The sequence below is a fragment of the Pelodiscus sinensis genome, chromosome 20, assembly GCF_052426305.1.
Source record: "Pelodiscus sinensis isolate ZL-2025 chromosome 20, ASM5242630v1, whole genome shotgun sequence".
Taxonomy (NCBI): Eukaryota; Metazoa; Chordata; order Testudines; family Trionychidae; genus Pelodiscus; species Pelodiscus sinensis.
The window spans coordinates 15,205,783-15,232,275 of NC_143071.1; the positions used below are offsets into that span (position 1 = coordinate 15,205,783).

Genomic DNA, 26,493 nt, shown 5'->3' on the forward strand with positions numbered 1-26,493 from the left:
AAATCTGAAATAGGATCCATAGAAGATGTCACATAATATGACACAACATATTCTATGATAGAATACCAAGTACAGTTCTAATCACCTATAAATCCATCCAATTCAATGACGCTGAGATCAAAACTATATTTCACATCTTTATCCACATGTTAACTTTTCCTTCTCTTTTCCATTAAATTTATTCCTAGAAGCAAACTTTCTGACCACTTCTGGTAGAGACATTTTCATCTATAGCTGATTTTTCCTCTCCCCACAAAAGTTACAATAAATGCAGAAGTTCTGCACACAATCACGTGTGCTTTTTTTCATAGTTTTCTTCCTCTCTCTTTTTGTACACATACATAGATACAGACACAAGTTATATTTCCTGAAAGTTGATGCTTGTAATAACAAAGTTTTTGACATTATTCATTTTTCTCCCTTAGGTATCTGAATCATCAAATCCGTTTCTAAATCGCATGCTAAACAGAGACACCATAACAAGAATAACATATAAAAGTAAGTTTATTCACCATGATTATCTGCTGCATGTAGTTAAATGTAAAAGCATATATTTTGTGAACCACAGGGTGTGAGACACATTAAGTAATAGACAAAACTACAAGGCTTGTTTCTGTTGCCAGTTATCATTCCCAGCTGACCTGGTGATCAATATGAAGAAGTTAAGGTATTAACTTTTCTGAGGAGTCCCTGTGGGATGGTAGGAAAAAGTTGTGTGTTCCCTTTGCTGATTCTTCAAACGTAGTAGAGCCATCGAGCCATCAGACTGTAGTATAAATTCATGTGTTGTGCTTAAAGGAGCAATAAATTAATCAGACTAAATTCACCAAATATACATATTCTGTTTTTATATGGTGGACATTACATGTGGATTTTTATGAAATGAGAACATATTTTATCAAATGAAAACATATTTTAATTCACAAAATATTACCCAATTCTGTGATTTACCATCATGTATTTCGAGAACATAAGAATGGCCAGGGTCAGACCAAAGGTCCATCTAGCCCAGTGACCCGTCTTCTGACAGAGGCCAATGCCAGGTGCCCCCCAGAGGGAATGAACAGAGCAGATAATCCCCGAGTGATCCATCCGCTGTCACCTATTCCCAGTTTCTGACATGCAAGGAGCTGTTTCCCGTTTTCTTTGATATTCAGCCATGGTTTCTTATTATTAATTGTGTGTACAAATATGGTATTTTCACTGAATGGCTACTGCATCTAATGGAAATAGTATGAAGAAGTCACAAAAGTAAGTATTGTACCCTTGCTGAATGCGGAATGAATTTAATTGATCGTGTTCAGTAATTCCATACCAATGAATGGAAACCTGAAGCTTAAATGTCAGCTACCAATGAAGGTAAGTTTAAGGCAAGAAAAATATACATGTCTTGATGGAGCAAATGAAATCTCCTCTCTTGGAAATCCTAGACGCATTTTGTTTTTAAAATCTGAAAGTGTATGTAGTTCAATTGTTAACTAGGGGACTGGCAATAAGGAATCTTGTGTTCTCTTACCATTCTTTGGCATTGGTCAAGTTAGTTAAGGTATCTGTGCCTCGGCTTCCCCATCTATAAAATTAAATTTACCACCATCTACCTCAAAGGGGGTTAGGATTAATTTTAAACCTTAAAGTCTGGCAAAACTCATTTGCTTCAGGCTGATCCTGAAATTCCAAGGCTGTCTGAAAGATCCATTGAAACAAAAGACAGAACTATGTAGCACTTTAAGACTAACAAGATGGTTTATTAGGTGATGAGCTTTCGTGAGCCAGACCCACTTGGGGGTCTTCCACAACCTCCCTGGGCAATTTATTCCAGTGTTTGACTACCCTGACAGTTAGGATAAATCTCAGCACAGAAATAAAGGCATTAACTTTTCTGCGGATTCCATATGGAATGGTGGGGAAGAGATGTGTGTTCCCCTTGCTGATTTTCCAAATCCCAAAGTATGGATTCTTGGGACAGCAAAATATTCTTCAGGGTCAGACAGACATTTGGACCATGCCACAGAGGAAGCCCTTCCATCTCTCCATATCCCCCTACCAAATCCATGGGAGGGATGCTATTTCTGTGTAGTGTGCAGATACCATGTTTCTTTAACCTTTCAGCAATTAGCTTTCCTTTTCTCTGAAAACAGAGCTTGAACTATATCTGTTCCAATCACATTGAATTTAGGTCATGAGATGAGATATGAGTTTAGGCATTAAAGTGAAAATGCAAACTGTAGGTAGTTTAGATTTCATAGTCAAACGTTATTGGACCTCTTTTAAAATTTGAATTATGGTTAATATTGACTCACACAGCTATTAAAATCAAACTATAAATAGATAACACACAGTGCACAATGTGCTGCCGCAGTACAATGAGTTTACTTCCTGCAGTAACAAGTATTGATTAGAAGTGGTTTTAGTGCAAATTGAGAATGTGAAAAAGGTATTGAAAGTAATTTTGCAGTTGCCTTGGGTGATGGATTATAGTGTCATTGCTGAAAAAAATAATTTTACTCCATATATTACAAGAATTTCTGTCCTGCTTTTAACAGGTGGGATTTTTTAACTTGCGCTTTAGAGATTCACTACTACAGCTTGGTGAACTCTTAACAAAATAACCAGTTGCAATTACTTCTGTAGGAACATGGCCAGAATGAGTAGTTCAGATGGGGTACAAAGTCAGGTACAGTAAGTGAGAGAGTTCAAGCAATGATTAAAGAAGCAGTAAGAGATGTTTAGTGTGTTATATGTCCAAGGACAAACTGGGTCAAAAGGGGAATGTGCAATACAAGAAAATATTAATGATTAAAATGGACGTAACTTTCCCCTTTGGAATATTCTTCTGCCACTGGCTCAGTACGAAGAATTGGATCTGAACAGGTTGAAATGGCTGTGGTTTTTTTTTAATAAATTTAGGAATTATCTGAATATCTCTACAAAAAATTACTTTAATATTAAAGTTTAAAGTAAGGCAATTGAGAGGCTGAAGATGGTTTTCTTTTCTTTTAAAACAGCAATATGATTTTAAAAACTGAGATATGCCACGTTAGTTTGCCGGTAGAGGAGCCCACACTTTCCTTAACGTTAGATAAAACAAGCACTTAAGCTTCCAGTGATTCTGTGCAGAAATTTGGTCTTCATGTGCTGCTGAGAAGCCATCTGAAAGGGAGAAGTTATCAAATTTTAGACTTACTGCCTCAAATTTAATCCTTAACACTTAACTGCCTCACTCAAATAAATACTCAAATAAGTATTCCAGTTTTCATTGACTCAGTCTGCCCTGTCCCACTCACCTAGCCCTGCACTGCCTCCCAGCTGCTAGCTGAGCACGGCTGCCTGGGCCATGGTTGCTCTAAGGCTTCCGTGCCAGGCTCCATGCGACCCTCCCACTGTGCAGAGAATCTCTCTTCTGTGTCTCCTCCAGTGCCTCCTAGTTGGCTGAGAGGCAGGGCAGGACACACCTCTCCCAGCAACCATGGCGGGAGGGGAGGCACTGAAGGAGGCACTAGCCCCCAGAGCCACTGCGGCCTGGCAGCTGTTGGTGGCATGGCACCGGGCCACAGCCCGGCAGTTGGGAACTGCTGCTTTTAAAGAACACTGTATTCTGAGTAAAACATCACCCTAATTAACCAGACTCAAAAACCCAGGCTTGCTCCCACTGAAGTCAAAGGGGATTTGTCTCTGACAACACTGGGATTAGGTCCTACCGTTTTAGTGTATTGCATTTTTAATTTCATAAAGGGAAGTAAGTGGCTTAAGTAGTTTCTTAAAGATTTTGTTGTGTGTGGTTCTTGCTATGAAGGAGGGGATTAGGAAAATCAGTGTAACAAATGCAGAGAAAAGAATGAGAATTTCTCCATCCGTTAAGAAAATTGTCAGAGTCAAGACCTTTATGTAAATTAATGTGAAAGCTAATGAAATGTAATTTGTGTAGAGAAAAGTTCATGAGTTCAGAAATTATCCTGAGGCATAAGCAGCTCAAGATAAACAGAGTGTGGGTTGCAGATAGGAATGATGCTTAGCGTTTAACAAAGTTTGAAGGTGATCATTAAAGAAAGATATTGACAAAGGATGCAGAGAAACCTCACCCAGAATAACTTTTAACATTATGAAGTCTATACCTTCAATAAAAGTTAGACATTTAAAAAGACATCACATTAAAGGGTGGTGATCAATTACTATTGAAAATGCAAGATTTTTGTTACAGTCTTACAAGAAAATAAACTTGACTAAAATATGGAAAAATGGTGACGGTTCAAGGCAAATATTCATAAGGGGCCACAGGCTATAGGGTTGTTGTTTTTTTCCAGACCACATTCCTATGCCTCGGTTTCCCCATCTGTAAAACTGAGACAGTGCTTCCTTCCTGCAAGATTTTGCCCATTTTCAGTTGTGTGTGGACCAAATAAAGACCCAGCTGAATGTTTGCTTTTTGAGGAGCTAGAATATTTTCTTCCAACCCTTCGTTACTCTTCATCCCTCTCCTGAGGCGAAACTTTACCTCTTCTTTCATTACCCATGAGTTGCTATTTAGAGGGTCTGTAGGTACTGTTCATTTTCTTGCCATAAACATGCTCCAGATGAAAACAGATGCAGTGGACCCGATGTGGAAGTGGTTCCATTGCTCAGAGTTTCAAGTGGAAAAAATAGACCACCACTTAAACATAATTTAACCTAAACATAATTTAACCTAAACATCAATGTGGGCAAATAATTCTCACGTGAACGGTTCAGCCCCAAAGAATCAGACTGTATCTTGCTGGATCCTGAGATGCAAACAAGGCAGTATGGGGCCTGATCTAGAGGCCAGTAAAGACAATGGGAGTCTGCCTAGGGCGCCGCTGGCCCGGGCACCCGATGATGACGTCACAGGATGCCGGAGCGCCCCATGATGACGTCACGGCCATTGATGGCCGTACAGGCAGAGGCGCCGCAATCAGCGCCCCGCGTAGGGTGCCAGCTGCTGCATCTGGCCTCAGGCCGCTCCTGGCTTTGCATCAGACTCAACAATCCCAAGTTTTCCACTCACTGGGCCCCACGACCTGGTAGATAGCTCATTTCTAACTGATTACATGAATTCAGAGTGTCACCCAGGCCAGGCTTCGTCTGTGCTGCAGTGTTTAAACTTTTACTTCCATTCGTTATAGAAACTCTGTGCCTGTTCACCTCAGTGTCTGGTTTTTGATGATCTAAACCCATGGTGGGCAATCTGCAGCCCACGGGCCACTTGAAGCTTCTTGGGATTCTATGCATGGCCTGAGAGACATTTTGTACCATTGCCCACATGCAGGGTTGATAGATTCTGCTAGTGTCGTTTCATTCTCAGAAATGCTTCCAGTTCCACGCGCAGGGCCAGGTAGGCAGGCAGAGCTTCAGAGTCTCAATGCGCGGATGAGACGATGGCGTAAGGAAGAGGGGTTTGGATTTAATAGGAACTGGGGATACTTTTGGAAGAGGGGGAGCCTATACAGGAAGAATGGGCTCCACCTAAACCAGGGTGGAACCAGACTGCTGGCACTAAACATTAAAAAGGCCGTAGAGCAGTTTTTAAACTAAGAGATGGGGGAAAGCCGATTGGTGCGGAGATGCACGTAAATCGGAGGGAGACTTCTCTTAGAGGAGAATCCATTGATAGTTTCTCTAAGCTGTAGTCAGAGAGAGAGGAGGGGAGAGGACAAACCATGGGCCAGAGCAGACAAACAACTGCATATAAAGGAATCCAATGCATCAGGGAAGGGCAGACAAATAAGCAGTGGCAAATTTTTAAAGTGCTTCTACACAAATGCTAGGAGTCTGACTAATAAGATGGGTGAACTAGAGTACCTCGTATTAAAGGAGGAGATTGACATAATAGGCATCACCAAAACCTGGTGGAATGAGGAAAATCTGTGGAACACAATCATACCGGGATATAAAATATATCAAAAGGATAGAGCAGGCCAGGTGGGTGATGGAGTGGCACTGTATGTGAAAGATAATGTAGAATCAAATGAAATAAAAATATTAAATGAATCAACATGTTCAATAGAATCGCTACGGATAGTAATTCCATGCTCCAATAATAAGAAATTAGCATTAGGGATATATTACCGACCACCTGACCAGGACGGCGATACTGACATTGAAATGCTGAGGGAGATTAGAGAGGCTACCAAAATAAAGAACTCTATGATAATGGGGGATTTAAATTATCCCCATATTGACTGGATACATGTCTCCTCAGGAATAGAAGCAGAGATAAAATTTCTCAATGGCTTAAATGACTGCTTCTTGGAGCAACTGGTGCAGGAACCCACAAGGGGAGAAGCAATTCTCGATTTAATCCTGAGTGGAGTGCAGGATCAGGTCCAGGAGATAACTGTTACAGGACCGCTTGGGAATAGTGACCATAATATAATAACATTTAACATTCCTGTGGTGGGAAGAACGCCTCAGCAGTCCAGCACTCTGGCATTTAATTTAAAAAAGGGGAGGGAATTACACAAAAATGAGGAGGTTAGTTAAACAAATTAAAAGGCACAGTGACTAGAGTCAAATCCCTGCAAGCTGCTACGAAACTTTTTAAAGACACCATAATAGAGGCCCAACTTAAATGTATACCCCAAATTAAAAAACATAGCAAGAGACCTAAAAAGAGTCACCGTGGCTTAACCACCATGTAAAAGAAGCAGTGAGGGACAAAAAGGCATCTTCTAAGAAGTGGAAGTCCAATCCTAGTAAGATAAATAGAAAGGAACATAAACACTGTCAAATCAAGTGTAAAAATGTAATAAGCAAAAAAAGATTTTGAGGAACAGCTAACCAAAAACTCAAAAAGAAATAACAAAATGTTTTTTAATTACATTAGAAGTAGGAAGCCTGCTAAAAAACCTGTGGGTCCCCTAGACAATCGAGCTATATATGGAGCAATCAAGGACGATAAAGCCATTGCAGAGAAACTAAATGATTTCTTTGCTTCAGTCTTCACGGCTGAGGACGTTGGGGAGATTCCCGAATCTGCACCGTCCTTCGTGGGTGATGAATCTGAGTAACTGTCCCGGATTGAAGTGTCATTAGAGGAGGTTTTGGAACAAATAGAAAAACTTAATATTAACAAATCTCCAGGACCGGATGGCATTCATCGAAGGGTTCTAAAAGAACTCAAATGGGAAATTGCTGAACTATTATCTCTGGTTTGTAACCTATCCGGTAACTCTAACTGCAGTACCGGGCAAATTAGTCGAAATTAGGGGGATCCAGTAGATATAGAATACTTAGATTTTCAGAAAGCATTTGACAAGGTCCCTCACCAAAGGCTCTTGTGTAAATTACATTGCCATGGGATAAGAGGGAAGGTCCTTTCTTAGATTGAGAACTGGTTAAAAGACAGAAACAAAGGGTAGGAATAAATGGTAAATTTTCAGAATGGAGAAGGGTAACTAGTGGTGTCCCCCAAGGGTCAGTCCTGGGACCAGTCCTTTTCAACTTATTCATAAATGATCTGGAGAAAGGGGTAAGTAGTGAGGTGGTAAAGTTTGTGGATGATACCAAACTGTTTAGGATAGTCAAGACAGAAGCAGACTGTGAGGGACTCCAAAAAGATCTCACCAAACTGAGCGATTGGGCAACAAAATGGCAAATGAAGCTTAATGTGCATAAGTGTAAAGTAATGCACATTGGGAAATATAACCCCAACTATATGTACAATATGACGGGGTCAAATCTGGCTACGACAAATCAGGAATCTTGGAGTTATTGTGGATAGTTCTCCGAAAACTTCCACACACTGTGCAGCGGCGGTCAAAAAGGCAAATAGGATGCTAGGAATTATTAAGAAAGGGATAGAAAATAAGACAGAATATCTTACTGCCCTTGTATAAAACTATGGTATGCCCACATCTTGAATAGTGTGTATAGATGTGGTCTCCTCACCTCAAAAAAGATATTTTGGCCTTGGAAAGGGTTCAGAAAAGGGCAACTAAAATGATTAGGAGTTTGGAACGGGTCCCACATGAAGAGAGGTTAAAGCGACTGGGACTTTTCAGTTTAGAAAAGAGAAGACTGAGGGGGGATATGATAGAGGTATATAAAATCATGAGTGGTGTGGAGAGGGCGGATAAAGAAAAGTTATTTATTAGTACCCATAATAAAAGAACTACAGGACACCAAATGGAATGAATGGGTAGCAGGTATAGAACTAATAAAAGAAAGTTCTTCTTCACACAGAGTGTAGTCAACCTGTGGAACTCCTTGCCAGAGGAGGCTGTGAAGGCTAGGACTATAACAGAGTTTAAAGAGAAGCTAGATAACTTCATGGAGGTTAGGTCTATAAAAGGCTATTAGCCGGGGGATAGACCCCAACTATATGTGTAGTATGATGGGGGCTAATTTGGCTATGACAAATCAGGAAAGAGATCTTGGAGTTATCGTGGATAGTTCTCTGAAAACTTCCACACAGTGTGCAGCATCAGTCAAAAAGGCAAATAGGATGCTAGGAATTATTAAGAAAGGGATAGAAAATAAGACACAGAATATCGTACTGCCCTGTATAAAACTATGGTACGCCCACATCTTGAATACTGTGTACAGATGTGGTCTCCTCACCTCAAAAAAGATATTTTGGCCTTGGAAAGGGTTCAGAAAAGGGCAACTATAATGATTAGGGGTTTGGAACGGGTCCCATATGAAGAGAGGTTAAAGCGACTGGGACTTTTCAGTTTAGAAAAGAGAAGACTGAGGGGGGATATGATAGAGGTATATAAAATCATGAATGGTGTGGAAAGGGCGGATAAAGAAAAGTTATTTATTAGTTCCCATAATAGAAGAACTAGAGGACACCAAATGAAATTAATGAGTAGCAGGTTTAAAACTAATAAAGGAAAGTTCTTCTTCACACAGAGTGTAGTCAACCTGTGGAACTCCTTGCCAGAGGAGGCTGTGAAGGCTAGGACTATAACAGAGTTTAAAGAGAAGCTAGATAATTTCATGGAGGTTAGGTCCGTAAAAGGCTATTAGACAGGGGATAGAAATGGTGTCCCTGGCCTCTGTCAGAGGCTGGAGAAGGATGGCAGGAGACAAATCACTTGATCATTGTCTTCGGTCCACCCTCTCTGGGGCACCTGATGCTGGCCACTGTTGGCTACTGGGCTTGATGGACCTTTGGTCTTACCCAGTATGGCCGTTCTTATGTTTTTATGTAGTTTCTGTCTGCGTAGTTTTTTTCTTACTGGCTTTACTAATGTGATTGCACACGACACTGACCATGAGAGCCGTGCGCTCCCTCTGCACTGGTATGGGTCAGTCGGCACACCCTGCAAATTCTAGGTACACAAGCACTATGAGCAAAACTACCCTATCCCAGGAGACTGTCTGGGTTACAACCTTGCAGCCCACTGAGATGAAGGAGGGCCACTCATGCGGTCCACTCACTAAGCTAGGTTGCCCATTGCTGATCTAAACTCAACCCTCACTCACATGTTCAGTTGGTTGCTCCTGCTAACCTCAGTCTTGTGCTTTCCCCTTACAGCTCTGTCATTTATTTCTTAGATGAGATGCACAGAGCATTATTATTGTACAACTGCATTTCGAATCTGCAGAGTTATTAGTAACCCAGATGGGACTAACTGAGTGCATTACATCACATCAGCAAATAGATCTTACAGTGACAGAGAGGCACACTAGGAAATACACTGCTGATGATTTAGGGATAAATGGTGCTTGGGACTCCTGCATAGGTACAAAAGGGAGGTAGACAGCCCAAGAATCCTCTGTCCCGATTCAGAAATTTATCTCAAAGGGAGTCCTTGCATTCCAGAAATGCAATGACTCTACAGCTAGTTCTAACCTATGCAGAGAGGGCCAGGTCTAACTCCTACAATTCTACCCCAGAGGTGAGAGTAACTTGCTGCATTCTCCCCAAGGGCACTGCATCATCAACCAAGCTCTTCGTGTGCTCCCAGATGTCCTGCTAGGAACTCATGGTTTCTTGGACCTTACACTAGAGTGCAAGAGCTCCCACAGGGTTCAGGACAGTTCTTTGTTATATGGCTCACTCCTGCCCTAGATCATAAGTGTTGTCTGGGTGACTGTATAGGCCACTTACATGTACACAGCTTAAAAATCCACATTAAGAATAATGGGCTAAATTCACCATTGGCATAAACCAGGGCAGTTCCACTGAGACAAATAGCATTTCTTTCATTTATTCCAACAATGAAGTTGGCTGCATGTCTTCTATTGGCTACCTTGCTGCATTGCTTCTAACCCAATTTTTGTGGTGCCCATCTATTGCAGAGCAGGTAAAATAAAAAGATGTGAGGAAAAACACCATAAATGATCAATATCCCAGTTATTCACTAATTTCTTATAGTCTCCAGGTAGACACTTCAAGACAAATTCTGCTCTTGTTTAAACAGTTGCAAACCCATTGCAGTTCACATGGATGTCAGTAAGAGAATTTGCCCCTTGGGGTTTGAAACTGTCTCATTGATTCCATATCGTTTAGAATGAATATGCCCCGTCTTCCTGGCTCATACATAATGAGAAGGATGTTCATATGGGGAAAGAGGTGTGTAATGACTCATACAAAACAATCACTGGCATGAAAATTAATGAATTCCATGCTCACTAATTCCAGCAAAATTATTGCTGCACTGCTAATTTTTTTATTGATAGGACTTAGGTGTATTCAGTCATCTCTAGCTGTTAAAAATTAACGCCATTCTGACTCAGTAATGCTGCAGCGATGGTTTTGCACTTTCACCTGGAATGTTTTTTTGGCTCAGAACCAGATTCAGAATCTCAAGCTTTAGGGCCAATGGAAGCTGAACATGTTAACAAAGGTTATAGACTCAGTCACGTAGGTGGGAGTAACAATGTGTTCCATTCTATTAGTAGACCACAGCCTTGATATATGGAACTGTATTTGTGTTGACTGCAAATACAAAAAGGAGCGGGACTTCACATTTCTCACAGCCAAGAAACAATAAAGATCACATATGAAAAGATTTTAAATAAATAACAGGCCTGATCTTGTGTAACCGACTGGTGAATGTGTCCAGTCTCTGACCAGTCCCAGGGGATATGTACTGTATATTTGCGAGAGGCTGTCTGTCTGTCCACCTGTCTGTCTGTTCAAGAACTCCTCCTAAACAGTAAGAGCAAGGACCACCAAATTCGGTATGCAGCTTCCTCTTAGCATAACGTAAGGCAAGAGTTTGGTCGTGCCAGAAAAATGGTATGGACCTGGAATGGGAGTGCGCCTCAGAAAACCATACAGAAAAAAGACAGAATCACCAGGCAGGTAAAAAGGGCTGGCTAGGGGCACCTGAGATCATCCCCATCCGGGACTGCCAGCCCTGAGCGTCCCACCCCCAAGGCGCCCTTTAGGGAGAGGGAGGCTAAAGCTCCCCACACCCTGATTTGTACAGGAACATTGCTGGCTGTTTCCCTTCATCAGGGAGCGAGGGAAAATTGCACCGTTTGCTGCATTCCTCAGTCTGGCTGGGGAGCACAGGGGGCAGTTGAGCCTGGACCTTCCCAAACCAGGAGACATGCATCCTTTCCCCAGCTGTGCCTGCTTGAGCTGCAGCAGCTGTGGAGAGGAGCTTCTCACCTGGCCCCAAGCTGCTGCGGTGTGAGAGGGCTGGAGTTGTCCCCTCTCCCCAGGGCAGCCTGCACACTGAACCCCTCATCTCCACCCCCACTCCAGATTTAAATGAAGAAAAACAAAAATTGAGTTAAGGAGCCAAGCAATGCCAGGTCCATTTTCTAGTGAATCTAGAAAGTCACAGGTAGGGAGCCTGGACCATTTAGTTCCTGCTGTAGCAACTCATGCATTTAGCTCCCTAAATCCTCAGTGTGTTGGTCAAGATAGAAACCATCACATTTGCGTTCCCCGGGCTCCCCAAGCATCTACTGCCTGAGACAGGTGTTTATGATCTGAAAGGGTCTGTACCCCCTCACATACACACGCACACACACAATATAGAACAAGTATTTTGCCTGAATATGCCTTATATTTTAGCAACAATCTGTCAAATGGAGATGAAATATCACATTTTTGTAACCGTTTGCACGCTTCCTTAATCATTCCAACTTTTCTGCTTTCTTTTTGGAAGGCAGGAGAGGAGGAATACATGGAGATTGTTTAACTGTGCAGTAATACCATTAATGTTGATCAATTGCATTGTACATAAAATGGTTGTAAATGAGGATATTGAAACAGTAGGTACAGCCTTTATTATACTAGCGACACAAAGCAGAGCATGAGTCAAGTAAGTTGATCTACTTTGTGAGTGGCACCTGGGGAAATGTGGCTTATATGACAGACACATACTGTAACTGAACCAGTCAAACTCAGTAATTTACTTCCATTGAGTCTTCACATGCTTGACCATGCTTGACATGGCTACTTCTGCTGCTGTCATAGAAAAGAGTAACTGGTGAAATGACATACCTGCCTGACTTACCAGCTATCTAAGGTGAAGCCATCTAAACTCAACATTTTTAGCTTTTATTAGCCAAATTCAGCATGAATTTCATACAAGTGAACATCAAAAATATTTACAGTTTCAAAATATCTTTCCCTCTTTTTCTTTTTCCAATACCTTGTCTAAAAGATGTATTGATTGTACATTTATTTTTCATTAATGTACTCTTTTTCTTCTAGTTATGTTTACAATAAATATTGCATAGGAAACTTCAGATACACACAGTGCAAAGTCATGACCATTCTGAAAGGGTATGTCTATACTACAAAGTTAATTCGTCAGTTCGAATTAACTTTAATAGCGGCCATACATACAAACTGCTTGTTCGAATTTAAATTGAACTAGCGGAGCGCTTAATTCGAACTAGGTAAACCTCATTCTACGAGGCGTAACGCCTAGTTCAAATTAAGTAGTTCGAATTAAGGACCGTGTAGCCACTTAATTCGAACTAGCTGGAGGCTAGCTCTTCCAAGGTTCCCCCTGGTGGCCACTCTGGGCCAAACCAGGAAAACTCCTCTCCTCTCCCCCAGCCCTGGGGCCCTTAAAGGGGTAGACTCTGGCCAGACGGCACTTGCCAGAGACAGCCCTGCCAGCAGTCTGTGCCCCTGACCCAGTGGCCCCAGGATGAGCCAGGCAACCAGTGACAGCCAGCCGTCCCCTGCCCAGTCCCCCAGCACCCAGGGGCCAGCCAGGGGCCGTAGATGGCATGTGCCCTCCTAGACTAGTGCGGAGGTCATGGACCTCATTGAGATTTAGGGGCAGGCCCCCAACGTCCATCATCTCCGCACTAGGAGGAGGAACGCGCGGCCATCTACAGCCACATAGCGGCCACCATGGCCCGAAAGGGACACACATCCAGGAGCAGGTGTACCTGAAAGTTAAACAGCTGTGGCAGGCGTACGCCAGGGCCACCAGGGGTGGCGCTGCAGCAGGGGCTGCCACCTGTCCCCACTTCCCCGTCCTCGACCAAGTCTTGGGGGCCAGGATGGTCCGCACCAGCCCGAGAGGCAGGGAGCCAGGACCAGAGGGCCCTGACCCAGGCACACCAGAGGGGTCTCCGCCAGCTGTTCCGGCACCGGAGTCGGCAGGATCGTCCAGGGAGGCCATACCGGGTAAGTAAGCTGAGGGGGGAGGCGGGGAGGGAGACCAGGGACCGCGCATGTGGGCCATGCCTCCCATGGATCACGCAGCCACCTGTGCACGTGCGAGCACGTGCCATACCACCCTTGGGCAGGTGGCTCCAGCTGCGTGACACCCAGGGCTGTGGCCCAATAGGCACATGCATGTGTGAAGAGACCTGACACGCTCCCGACCCTGGTGCGGGACCCAGCAGGACGCCCTCCCTTCACACACACCCTCTACACAGAGGCAGGGGACATCTCCCCCCTGGCCTGCCCACACTATACACGGCATAGGGGCATGGGTGCAGTCTTGGGGAAGCTCCCAGTCCTGGGGAGAGACAGACATCTTGACCATGGCCTCTGTGCAAGCACAGTGGCTCTGACGGTACAGGGCACGGTCGCCCTCACATCATGGGGCGGGGGCTAGGCATCATCCACTGTGTCCCCAGGGAGAACTGACCGTTTCTCTTCTTTCTCTACAGCTGCACCAGCTGCTCGTGCAGGGCGCACCACCCCACCCGGGACATGCTCCCTCACCCGTGGCCTGCTCCGGACCACCACCACAAGGCAGGAGTATTGGGACCAGCACCTCGGGGCCCTGCGAGCCCTGCACCGCATTGTCGAGGCCTGGATGCGGGAAGACCTGCAGCTCCGATGGGAGCAGCTGGCTGAGGCCCAAGCCAGAAACGCTAACCTGCAGGCCCTGCTGCAGAGCATGGTGCCCTGTGCCGGTCCTGCGCATGCTTACCCCCCAACAACTGTCCCTCCTCCCACTCCTTCCCCCCCCCACTTTTTCCTCCTCAATCTCCACACCCTCCTCCTCAATGTCCACACACCCCACCTCAACCTCCGCACCCTCCACCCTATCGCCCCGGGGACACCAAGGCCCCCTCCCTCGCCGTGCTGGGAGGCGGTTGGCCCAGCGAGACCCCCACCTCTGATCCCTGAGTTTCCCCTCCCCCTTCTTCCCCTTGCTTCCCCCTTCCAGTTCCCTCCTCCCAGTTTTCCCCCTCCCCTCTTCCACCACTCTCTCTCTTGCCCTCTCCCGCCTCCTTTCCCCCGTCTCCCTACAGTTTCATTCCCTCTCCCCAGTTGTGTTGAATAAAAAGAGTTGTTATTTTTAAAAATAAGTGTCTTTTCTTTGACATCAGGAAGGGGGGGCTAGGGAAGGGTAAATGGAAGGATGAGAGGGAGGAATAGGGCATAATCCCCCCAGTGGGGTAGACCGGGGAGACTGTTAGCGCTCCTCTGGGTGGAAGCTCTCCCACAGGGCCCCCTGGATCCTGACATCCCCTCGATGGTCCTCCCGGATGGCAGCCTGCAGACAGTGCAGCCAGGCTGCCGACAACGTGTCCACGAGATGCAGCGGAGTCCCATGGGGCAGATCTGGTTCCATGTTGCAGTGCCGTGGTGTCCCGAATGAGGGCAAGCAGAGCACTCCGAGACACAAATGCTTTGCTGTCCCTCAGCGAGGTAGACCAGCGAGCAGAGAAACCTGAGAACTTTCTGTCTGAGATGGGGGGGTCGGGTGCCTTTAAGCACAGCCCTCAGCTAGCCTGAGGCAGCAGCTCCACACTCTAAGTCCTAATCTGATGCCCTGCCGGCACTGGTTCCAGCCATCCTTAACTTCGGTTCAGGGTCCACTCAGTGTGGACATGCTATTTCGAATTAGCAAAATGCTAATTCGAATTAGTTTTTAGGTCTAGATGCACTAATTCGAATTAGCTTAGTTCGAATTAACTAATTCAAATTAAGTTAGTTTGAATTAGTGCTGTAGTGTAGACATACCCAAAGAGATTAGAAGTGATGTGCTTTAGTCTGAGACCTCTAGTCTATGACCAGGAATCTTAGCATTTGGTTTCCACTGCACTTGCTTCCATACTCCTCCTCATCAGTGTCAATGTAAGTCCCTTTAATGTGCTGAACGGAGAAGCACTGGGATTACTATGCGTCATGGCAACACATGTTTCTTGCCCACCTAGTATTTGCTTAACTAATTAATCAACATCAAACACGCGACATGCAATTGAAAGCAGCCCCTGAGATTTCACTAGTTCTTCATTTTACCATCCAGCTTCTTCAGGGATACATGATATGGGTGGAGGAGATAGCAGAAACAATTTATATGTAAAGCACCCCCGTGTGGTTTGTAATAAGGTACTTCTGGAGTCTGGAATTCTGCAGAGAATACTGGAAAATCTGAGTTACAGCTTTGAAAGATTGGCAGAAAGTTCTGCCGGGTCAGTGTTATATGACTGCAATAATACATACACTGTAGCAGGGGCTGAGCGGCTTTGATGACTCTTAAACAATAGATCCATTTCTAATTATATGCTGGCACATGTCCTTCCTCTACAGCCATCTACAAAGGGACACCTTATTGATACCAGAGAGGATATGAAAAAAGTGGGAAGACCATGAAGTTTCTTTACACCTTATTTTCTCATCTCTGGCTTTAGCATTCTGAGTTTATACTGCATCCCCTCCCACTGTGCTCACTAAAGCATGGCAGGCTTCATTGAGCAGCTTTATCATCATACATTAACCTTAACAAGGCAGAACAATCGTCTCTCAAACAAGGGTAATTAAGCTTTCATACTCTTGGCCTTCCCAAGGTTTTATTGAGCAGAAATTTTCAGCACTCCATAAACACAGTAAGTCGGCATTTTCCAAAGACTTCTGCAGCCAAATCAAGAAATGCAACTTCAGTCAGCTTTAAACCCAAATGCCTAAAATGGGGCCAAATGCTCAATGCAGGTGCTTGTGCAGAGCTTCCTCTGAAGTCAGAAGGAGCTGCGAGTAAGCATCCAAGGACAGAATTTAATCCAAGCAGAGTTACTATATTAAAATATATTTGACTTTCTATTTCAGTACCTCTGAGGTCCTAGTATAAAAGCCATGTGCGACAAAATTTGTCTTGTGAAAATATTGCTTGATCTAAATTGTTTTCTCTTTATTCTCTAGATGATGCATATTTACTGCAGGGACTTAACATTGAGGAACTTTATCCAGAGACCTCTAGTTTCATTACATATGATGGGTCAATGACCATTCCACCCTGCTATGAAACAGCAAGTTGGATAATAATGAACAAACCCGTCTACATAACAAGGATGCAGGTAAACGAAAATTAATAGAATGCATCTAGTAAATGTCATCAGAAGAACAAGCATTTTAAATGTATGTTTGTGGCATCATACTTGAAATTAAGTTCATCACTTTGGGCTAATGCAAGACTCAATCTTAAACATGTTTATTTTATAAGTTGTGCACAAGGGGGTGTTAGAATAACTAAAAAGTACCCAAGTGCTGAAGCATAAATGGGACTGTTCCATGGTAGGTGAGAGAAGAGTGAGGATTGTGGTCTCCTAAAGTACGTTTACACTGCATGCTTATTTCAAAATAAACTCTTCTGGAATAGTTATTCTGAAATAGCTTGTTTCCGAATAGCATGTCTACACTGTAGGGAAGCCTCAAAATTAGTCCAAGGCAGGCTTCTCTAATGTAGACGTGCTATCTCGATTTAGAGCCCCAGGAGGCACTGGGGAGGAATGGTTCTGGTGAGGGGCTTTTTTGAAACACGCGCCTTATTTCAAAATAGCTGTTTTGGAATAGGTGTTATTCCTCGTAGAATGAGGTTTACAGATTTCGGAATAAGCTATTATTTCGAAATTATTTCAAAATAACAGAGTGGTTGTGTAGACACTCACATATTTATTTCAAAATAATATTAGCTATCTCAAAATAACAGTGCAGAATAGATGCATCCCTAGGGAAATGGGGCAGCCAGTTGATGCAATGGGACTGTAGCTAGGACAAAGAGCCTCTGGCGAAGGCTCCAGTCTGCGTTTTCTGGTGCAGGAAAAGGTGGCAGGATTGATGCCAGCACATTTGTGTCAAAAAATGTAGAAGCCAGGCCATTGGTTCCAGGTGATAGATTGAAAACTCCTGTTAGATCACAACAGTGTAGAGTCAGTAGTGAGTAGAGGCTAGCTTTATTCTGTTGTGTCTGCCTTCTTGGGACCACATTGGTATAAAATCCACAAGGACAGGGTCGTGGCAGCAGAGTTCAGTTGCTTTCTACTCCTACTGAGAGACCCACAGACAGCAGATCCTCAAGCGTGGATTCCTGGGAAATCAGAGCAAAGGTCAATGGGTGGCACCATCTTGCAGCAGGCTGTGGCACTACCAGTGCACCTGCCTCACTTTCCCTTCTGAGGGAGCAAAAGAAGCCCCACTTCAGTCTCTTTTGCTTAAATAATACTCCTCTCTGGGGTTGGTTGATTATCATAGCACAGTTCTAATAGCTTGTAAGAGAAGTCCCAATACATAGTCCAGTTCAGATGGTCCTTAAAACCCCGCTCTTCCCAGCAGGAAAACCACTAATGCCACCACCACCACCCCAAGGCTTCTGGATGGTCCCCTTCTGCCCCTCTGTTAGGACAGTTACTCCAGCCCCTCTAACACAGTGCAACCCCTCTCTTCCCAGTGGGAACCCCCACAGCCTCACTCCTGGGAGATCATCCTTGCCAGAGAAGCATCCCTCACTCCCCCACAGTCCTCACACTGATTCGCTGGGCCCAGCTCTCTGGTGTGGAAATGTCAGCAGTGAAGTCTCTCTTAGAGATGTAAAAGAGTAGTTGATTAGTCGACTACTTGCATTTCAGGGAGCAGAGGCAGCAGTGCAAGGGGGGCAGGGAAGGCTGCTCCAGTAGCAACCCCTGTCTGCAGGGGGATCTCAGTGGGGAGTTGGGACCCCCGCAGATAGGAGCTGCCGTGGCAGCAGCCTGTGTCCAAGGAGACTGTTGGACCCAGTGTGAGCAAGGACTGAGCAAGCCAAGCTCAGTCCCGGCTCGCGCTGGGTCCAGACACTACCCCCGCTGCAGCCCTGCCATTTAAATGTAGTAGGAGCCCTGGCTGCCTGTGCACAGCTCTAACTACATTTAAACTGCAGAGCTGCAGCGGGGGTCGCTCCTTCTGAGTGCCTTCCCTTATCGACCAATCACGTTGTCGATACAAATTATAGCCACTACACGATTACCCGGTTTCCTGCCTCTTAACATCCTTAGTCCTCTGCTGCTCCCCTGCCCTCAGTATTAGCACTCTGGCTTAGAAACAACAGGCAGCTCCTTCTGCTCTCTCTTCCTCACTTCAGCCTTCCAACTCTGGCTCTCTGGCTGGGAGAGGTCAGCTGGCATACCCCATTTGCTGTTCTCCTGCCTTCAGCATGCTTCCAAGAAAACATCTTCTCCCCTGGCAGCTGTGCCCTGCGCCTTTTCCTGATCCTCACTCAGGCAGCTCTGATACATGGGTCCCTCCCTCTTTCTCTCTCAGATTCTGCCTGGTCTTTTCTGTCTTCCAGGTACTTCCCCGCCCTCTTCATTGACTAAAGGGGAGCTGTTTGGGCACAGAGCATGGGACCTACTTAATTAATTGGGGCCTGCCACCCTGTGACAAGTGGAAGTGTCTGTCAGGGGATGCAAGGATTTACCTCATCGCCTGGCATATTCTCCATCAGTGAGACTCTTATGGAGCCCTGGCCTAAGCAAATCTGAGAGCTGTTTTCTCACTTGGTAGAATCCCCAAAAACTATTAGAAGCACAGCCTGTCCTCCCACAGAGTAAAGCAGCTCTAACTAACACAGCAGAAGTTATCTAGTCCAAGAAATGAAATAAAGGTTGAGAAATCAGGGCTCAAAGAACATATTGGGGTTTCAAGTCCTGTCATTTCTGTCAATAAGAGACCAAAAGAAAGCATGAAATGTGTTTCACCTGCATTGTATTATTTCTGTCCAATTCTGCATAGGCTCAGGGAATGGTTTATTTTTCTATTCTACATGGGTAGAGTAATTTAGGGGACACGGTTGAGTGAAAAAGGATTTATATCATCTATACTAAACTTCCCGACGAATGTGCATGCTTTCTACAAAAAATATTTTTGTTATTTCAGCAGTAATGCAAGTTGTTTAGTACACAATGAAGATCAGAATGTTTCTATAGCCTACTTTTGTCCTCAATGGACATCATCTCCTGGTAGCTACTCCTTGTCAGGCTTTACTGGTTAGATGCATAATATGATATTAGTACTGCAAACTGATGTAATGGAAAACATACTAATTATAGAGTATACTCAGACCTGATTCAAGGCAGAAGATTTGAAGCCATTAGCACTTCTACAACATGCAAAACCCACCTACTGCTGTTCTCTTCAAAACTGTCCACACTCATTAGTTTCCCCCACTTATCTGCTACTCTAATGTGGTAGCCACCAGGGATAAATGCCCTTTAATCCTTAAATTGCTGCTTCAGAAGTTAGTGTAGACTGATAACTGGTTGGTTGTGGATATTTGCCTACCTTACAAACACCACATCCACAATTGGCAACTGTATTAGTATTCATGATAAGGAAAGACTGTCCCATAAAGGAGTCCCAGGTGAGAGACAAAGCCCATTAGAAGGGAATTTGTAGGGATGATTTCACTAGTATTGACCAAGCTAGATCTTTCAATGAACAGAGAAAACTTCAGTCTCCAGGACTGTTATGTCCTGTGCCTTCCAGCAGCACTAATTTCTTTAATAATACAGATATGGTGCCAATCATTCTGTGGCATAAGCAGGACCTGGGCACTTTTACCCACAGCTGTCTTCTCAGTAGCAAGCCAAAGAAGATACTCTAACATCTTTGGGCAGTTTTCACTTGTCATTCATCAAATTCCCTTTCTTTGCACCTGCTGTCACTATCTAACGCTATGGATTCCATTTCCTCTCTGATCGGCCAAGGCTCCCTCATGCCATGTCCATGTACTCTGCGCAAAACTGGGTACTTTGTTTACAACGTGGCTTAGAGAAACAAAATCATGACCAAAAAAGAAATGGTTTTGTCTTTAGTTAAGGTGTCCCAGTTTCCCATGGGTCTAGAAATATGTTTAGTGCAGACTGAATTACTGCCAACACATCCCAGTATCCAAATCACAAAAATATCATTAGAATACTGTGCATATGATAAATCTAATTAGTTTTCAATATTGTTTACTTACAGCAAAGAATAAATACTACAAGTCCTTCTTTTGTGTTTTGTACAGATGCATTCTTTAAGACTGCTAAGCCAGAATCAGCCATCACAGATATTTCTGAGCATGAGTGACAATTTCAGACCAGTCCAGCCTCTCAACAATCGATGTATCCGAACTAATATCAACTTTAGTTTACAGGGTAAAGATTGTCCAAACAACAGAGCACAGAAATTACAGTATAGAGGTAGGTTTTCCATGAGGCACTGTCCAGAACAATAATTTCTACACCTACATTGAGTTTCTTTCCTTGGAAGATCCTCATTTGATTTACATAATATTTTTTTAGTATAATGTTTTTTATAAGACATATAAAAGCGAATCAATGTACAAATAGGTGTAATAGGATCTGAATGTGTCAGATTTCAGATATCAAGTTTAGAATATCTGAAATATAAGAAGTTTTATAATGATACAGAGCATCATAACACCACCACAGTTTATGACAAGACGACAATTTGAAGCTGTACGTTGTTATTTTTTAAAGAAGTGTTGCACATGCAAATGAGAATCAAAACGTAATTGTACTAGGAAAAGTTTCACACAGCAGATTCCGATATAAAGTGGACTAAAAGAATAGGCTTTATGATAATTGCAAGAAAGGTTACAAGGAAATAAAATAAAATGTATTTTTACTCTGAAAGGTAACTTCAAGGCCTAGTCTGCACTAACCCCTGCCATTGACCTAATATACATCACCTCAGCTATACAAATAGTGTAACTGAAGTTGATGTTCTTACCTCGGCATCTTGTGTGCAGCAAGGTCAGCAGGGGATGCTCTCCCGTCAACGACAGCTACTCTTCTCATCCTAGTGGAGAACCAGCATCAATGGGAGAGCATCAGAGATCTATTTATCATGTCTAAGCAGATACGATAAATCAATAGCTGGTGGTGGATTGATTGATGCAGTGTCAAACCCTGGTGTAGTGGAGATGAGCCCTTAGTAGTGTTAAGTTCCATGCTGATTATCTCAGCTATTTCCAGTAGGGATGTAAGCAACTAGTTGACTATCCGATAAGCAAAAGCTTATCAGTCAACTACTCCCTCGACTAGTCACTTCCCCCCCGCTTGCTGCTTCAATCAGATGTATTTAAAAGGCTGGTGTATTTAAAAGGGGGACCCTGCACGAGCTGGGAATCAGCTGTCCCAGCTCACATTGGGTCCCTCCTGCTGCGCTTTAGCCTTTTAATTGTATTAAGAGCCAATAGGCTCTTAATACATTTAAAAGGCAGAGCCACAGTGGGGTTAGTTCCTGGGCTGGGAACTAACTCTGCTGTGGTTCCCCCGCTTATCAACGAATTGACTAGTCAATGGAAAATCCATTCAGTAGTCAATTAGCTGATTAAACTATATTTAACATCTCTAATTTCCAGATCATATCTTCTCGCTGTATAATTATGACTTTTCCAATTGCAAACTCTGACTGTCTAGCTGAGATGTCTTTGGTTTTCACAGCATTGTTGGGGATGGTCCTCCATTGAGCAGGGAGTTACACTAAATGACCTCCTGAGATCTCTTCCAACCCTAATTTCCTACAATAAGAGGCACTGTGTATTCGAAACTCAGTTAATATCTGTTCATGTTATTGCATCTAGAGCTATGTTGGCTCCACACAGATCATAGGAATAAACATTCGTAAAAATGGGATCGTCTTGAAAGTGAGCAGATACGATTTCACAAATATTTAAACAGCTCAGCTGAGAAGTCAAGTGCCATTGTAGATTTGAATCAGACTACATTTGATAAAAACACTAATATCAGGAAAGATGGTAGTAGAACTAGTCAGAAATAGGAAGCTCGGGTTTCCGAAAGGAATGATTTTTGGGACAGTCCAAATTTTTCAGTTCATAATCCCCCTTCTCTGTTGCCACTGAAAAATGAATGAAGGGGGAGGAAGGACTAGAAAGGAAAAACATTTCTGGAAAAAAAGTAAAGCATGACTAAATATTTCATTTTCCAATTTTAAAAAGTAATTTCCTATTGAAAAAGACCTTTTTCAATTAAATATTTTTATTTAAAATGTTTTGACCATACTAGTCTATTGTCTAAGATTAAGGGACACATTCTCAATTCGTAATTTTGATATTGCTCAACAACTATTTTCTATAAAAACAAACATTGAAGGCATTTTAATTTTTACAAAGAGCAGTTTTATATTTGGGGGTTGGTAAAGTATAACTGTTATTACTGTTCTTTCAGTAAATGAATGGCTCCTCAAGTAATTAAGACAAACAGGAAGAACTCCTAACCTCAGTGGAATGCTACTACTGTGAATTGACATAATCTAGAATGCACCCAGCCTCATTCACTCTTTGGATTCATGACAGTATGTGCAAACGTGCTGCAAGAAAAAAGCTGCCAAGATGGAAACTCAACTAAAAATTCATTCATCATAATAAAAAGACAATAACTACAGTAAATGTGATTACAATTTTGATACAGTTTTCCTGAACTAATTTAGCTTCACAAAGAAAGACTTTTCAGCCTTTGTACATATGAAATTCTTTCTTTCCTCCCCTTCAAAAGAAAAAATAAAAGAGGTGGCTCAGTACAGCATCAAAGTGGAGTTGTGTTCTGTGTGCCAAGTAATCTTTGGGAAGCTCATTATATCCATATCATTAACGGATACTGACAAGACAGAACAAGAAGATTGTAGAGGAAACTTATTTCTAGGTTATGATCCTTCTGTTTATTTAATTTAAAAAAGGACAGAAATTGAGAGATAAGTATTGTAAATATGTCACCGCAGAATATAAAGGAAATTGAAATATATCCCCCCCTTTGTCACATATCTGTAGTAGGATTTGCCAAGATCAGAAATGATCCATTTTCTGTTTCTTGTTTTACAAAGGTCATACATTGTGTTTGGTTACTGTTAACAACTCAATAAATGTGTTTAACAAATTAATTTAGTACACTTGCTTTGGTTTTATTTTTTTTCCTTTCTGAAATGATAAGCCTTTAGCACTTGTGGCAGCTTTACATTTCTTTTTTTACTTCATTTGTCTGCAGCCAGTTTAACTGAGCTAATGGCATTAGGAATGCATTTCACAAAGCTGGTGTAACTTTAATTCCATTTCATGGGTCATCATTAAGAAGAATTAGCTCCAGAAGTACAAGACGACTGAAAATGCATTAGTTTAAAATTACCCTTTCCCCAGTTTGAGGCCATGATTGATACACACAAATTCAACCTTGTAAATTGCTGGAAGGGATATATTTTCTTTACAGATGTAGCAGGAGCTGAGCAAGTTAAGCTAATGCCTTTTTTCTTGTTTATTATGGTCATTCACTGTGTTTGGTTACTGTCAAGAACTCAATAAATGTGTTTAACAAGTTGATGTGTGCATATTTTGATGTTCTTGTATATTACCAATGTCAAAGTTGTCAAATCAGTTGGTTCTCAACAAGCCAGGTCTCATCCCTCTATGATGTACCGTGATAGCTGTGATCATAATGGGGATGCTGCATATGATAAAGCCAAAGATGAAACTATCTGTGGCCAACCGTTCTCCTTAGCACACTTGCACAGAGACCAGCCAGAATTCTATTTCTTGATATGAGTGCATGGGAATCCCTTGCAGAGGAGTTAGGGCTGGGCTAAACAGCCAGGGCTGTTGATGGGGTGGGGGTGTAAAGGACACAATTGCCCCAGGGTCTTCTGTTTCTAAATGGACCGGGGCTTCCAGCTGCTGTTACTGCCACTGCGACAGCTACTGGAGTCCCGAGCCCTTTAAAGTGCCGCTGGAGTACTCCACAGCACACTCCAGGAAGCTCTTAGGTCTGCCTGCAGAGGTGAGAGAGCTGCATAACGCACTCCAGGCAGTGCTGATGTGAGGGGAATGCAGTCCAGGCAGCACTGAGGGCTGGCTGCCCTTATTCCCGCCTCTTCCACACAAGTCCCCACCTCTTCTGGGAGCACAGAGCCGGCCCCACCCATCTCCTTGCCCAGGGATCTGGGGAGGCTGTTAGCTCCCCTGAAAATAGCACATGGCAAGGTGTGAGGCAAACAAGCCCATTGTCCTGGTGCAGTATCCTGCTAGCAGCTCTGAAGGGTCTGATTATCCACAGCCTATTTAAGCCAGCAAGAGTCTCTATTGACATCGGTGCGCTTTGCACTGGGCCACTAACGCAAAGACTGATAAATCCACAGTCCAGCCATACAAATGCCAATTCGATTTATAGTGTGGATTAGTAAAGTCAAGATCAACTGTTGAAATAAAAGCAAGATTACAGTGTTTATCCTATTTAATTAGCAGGAGTTGACAGTGCAATACACAAGTACCAGTAATCTAATGCTGTTTCCTAGGCACTTCACTAAAAGTCCCTGCATAGCTAGATCTTTAATTTCAGTTTAAAAACTTTAATGGAATCAGGTTTGGGTTTGCTCTTTGAAGCCTAATCTTGCAACTGTTCTCCAGTTGGGAAGCAAAGTTTCCAAAAGTACAAAGTCCAAAAGGTTTCAATCTATATTTTGGACAAATAGCTGACAGCTGTGCTCATCTGAGTTTGTCTGGTGACAGAAGGTAGGAAAGATAAGCCAGGTCCCCATTATAAAACTTTTAATAAGTAATAAAACCTATTTGGTATTTTACCGAGAGCTAGTTGAGGGGATTAAGAAAGAAGGAATGATATGATAGAAAAGGCTGGTCCCTGTGATGATTCATGCTGTGCTTTGGATTAAGTGAAACTGGCATATAGAAGACTTGCAAATAGAGAAATGCAGTAATCACGCTGGGATACCGCAAATGTATTTGTCAACATTTCCAAATCCATTTTGCAAACTAATGGACTCCATCTTGGCAAGATTTCTTTTAATGATAAAATGTAGTAGAGATAAGTCCAAACTAAAGCACGGGATCATATGGAAACATTCGTATCTGGATTCGAAAACTGGAGAAGCCTTTACCGTAGCCCAAATCAAAACTCTGAACTCCAATACCCACAATAGCTGCAAACATTTAGGTCACAATTCCATTTTTTCAGTTTCTTTCTCCAAACAGAGCTGAGCATAGAGACAATGTCATAAAGACGTAACCAGTCATGGAACATAACCCCTATGACCAATTGGCAAGACCTCTAGATAGCAGTGTATTCTCCGGCCACAGTGATAGGAGACAAAGGGCTACATGAAACACTGAAATGGCAGGGTGCTATGCCAAAGCACTGAGTTATATCACCCTACATAGATCAGACTTGCTGACAGAAACCACAGGGGAATGCAGCAAGAAACAGGAATATGGCTTGGCTTGGGGAGAGAGAGGAAGGTACCATTGCAGTCTGCAGATGAGCCGGGTGGAGTCACTTCATTGGCAGTTTAGCCAAAGGGTCCCACAGGATCAGCAGCAAAAAAACTTCAGCCACAGTTAGCATCGTAGATCTCGGCAAGCACAGTCTCATCGTAGATCTCGGCAAGCACAGCTAGAGCATGGACAAAAGCCTGAGTGGAGCTGTACACGTTTTCATTAAACGAGCTTTTCCTCATGAGGGTTTAAACAAAAACCACACATACCTAGCACTTTCCACAAACAGTGAGTTTCATACTGGGAGACAGCTGATGCATTCAATCACATCTGCTGAAGCAGTTCATGCCCACTGCAAACCAAAAACTCTCATTTATGCCCTTCCTGTCCCTAATAGCATGAATAGGGCTTTCAGGAATGCAGTGTCTTCACATGAATGAGGCCTCTTATCAATGCTGCTCCTCCGTTAGAAATGGGAGTGGTCACACTCAAAAAGGAGCAAGGCTTCCAGATGTGACTAGGTGATTTGGAGGGCCTCAGTATGGAGGCTAAACTCGGGACACTTTAAAGGAACCTGATTTACAATGACTGAGCACTC

At 43.2% G+C, this 26,493-nt stretch overlaps 1 protein-coding gene across 7 annotated transcripts in view; it reads left to right on the forward strand.

Moving 5' to 3' along the window:
• Positions 1–23,990, forward strand: part of CA10 (carbonic anhydrase 10 (inactive)) — a 437,425-nt gene extending 413,435 nt beyond the window's left edge. For all 7 annotated transcript variants that reach the window (XM_089771875.1, XM_089771876.1, XM_089771874.1 and 4 more), the window contains 4 exons: positions 426–498; positions 16,547–16,701; positions 20,664–20,838; positions 22,852–23,990. In XM_089771875.1, coding sequence (XP_089628001.1) covers positions 426–498; positions 16,547–16,701; positions 20,664–20,838; positions 22,852–22,874 — 426 coding nt within the window. In that variant the 3' untranslated portion in view covers positions 22,875–23,990. The remainder of the gene's footprint in view (positions 1–425; positions 499–16,546; positions 16,702–20,663; positions 20,839–22,851) is intronic.
• Positions 23,991–26,493: the final 2,503 nt, after the last annotated feature.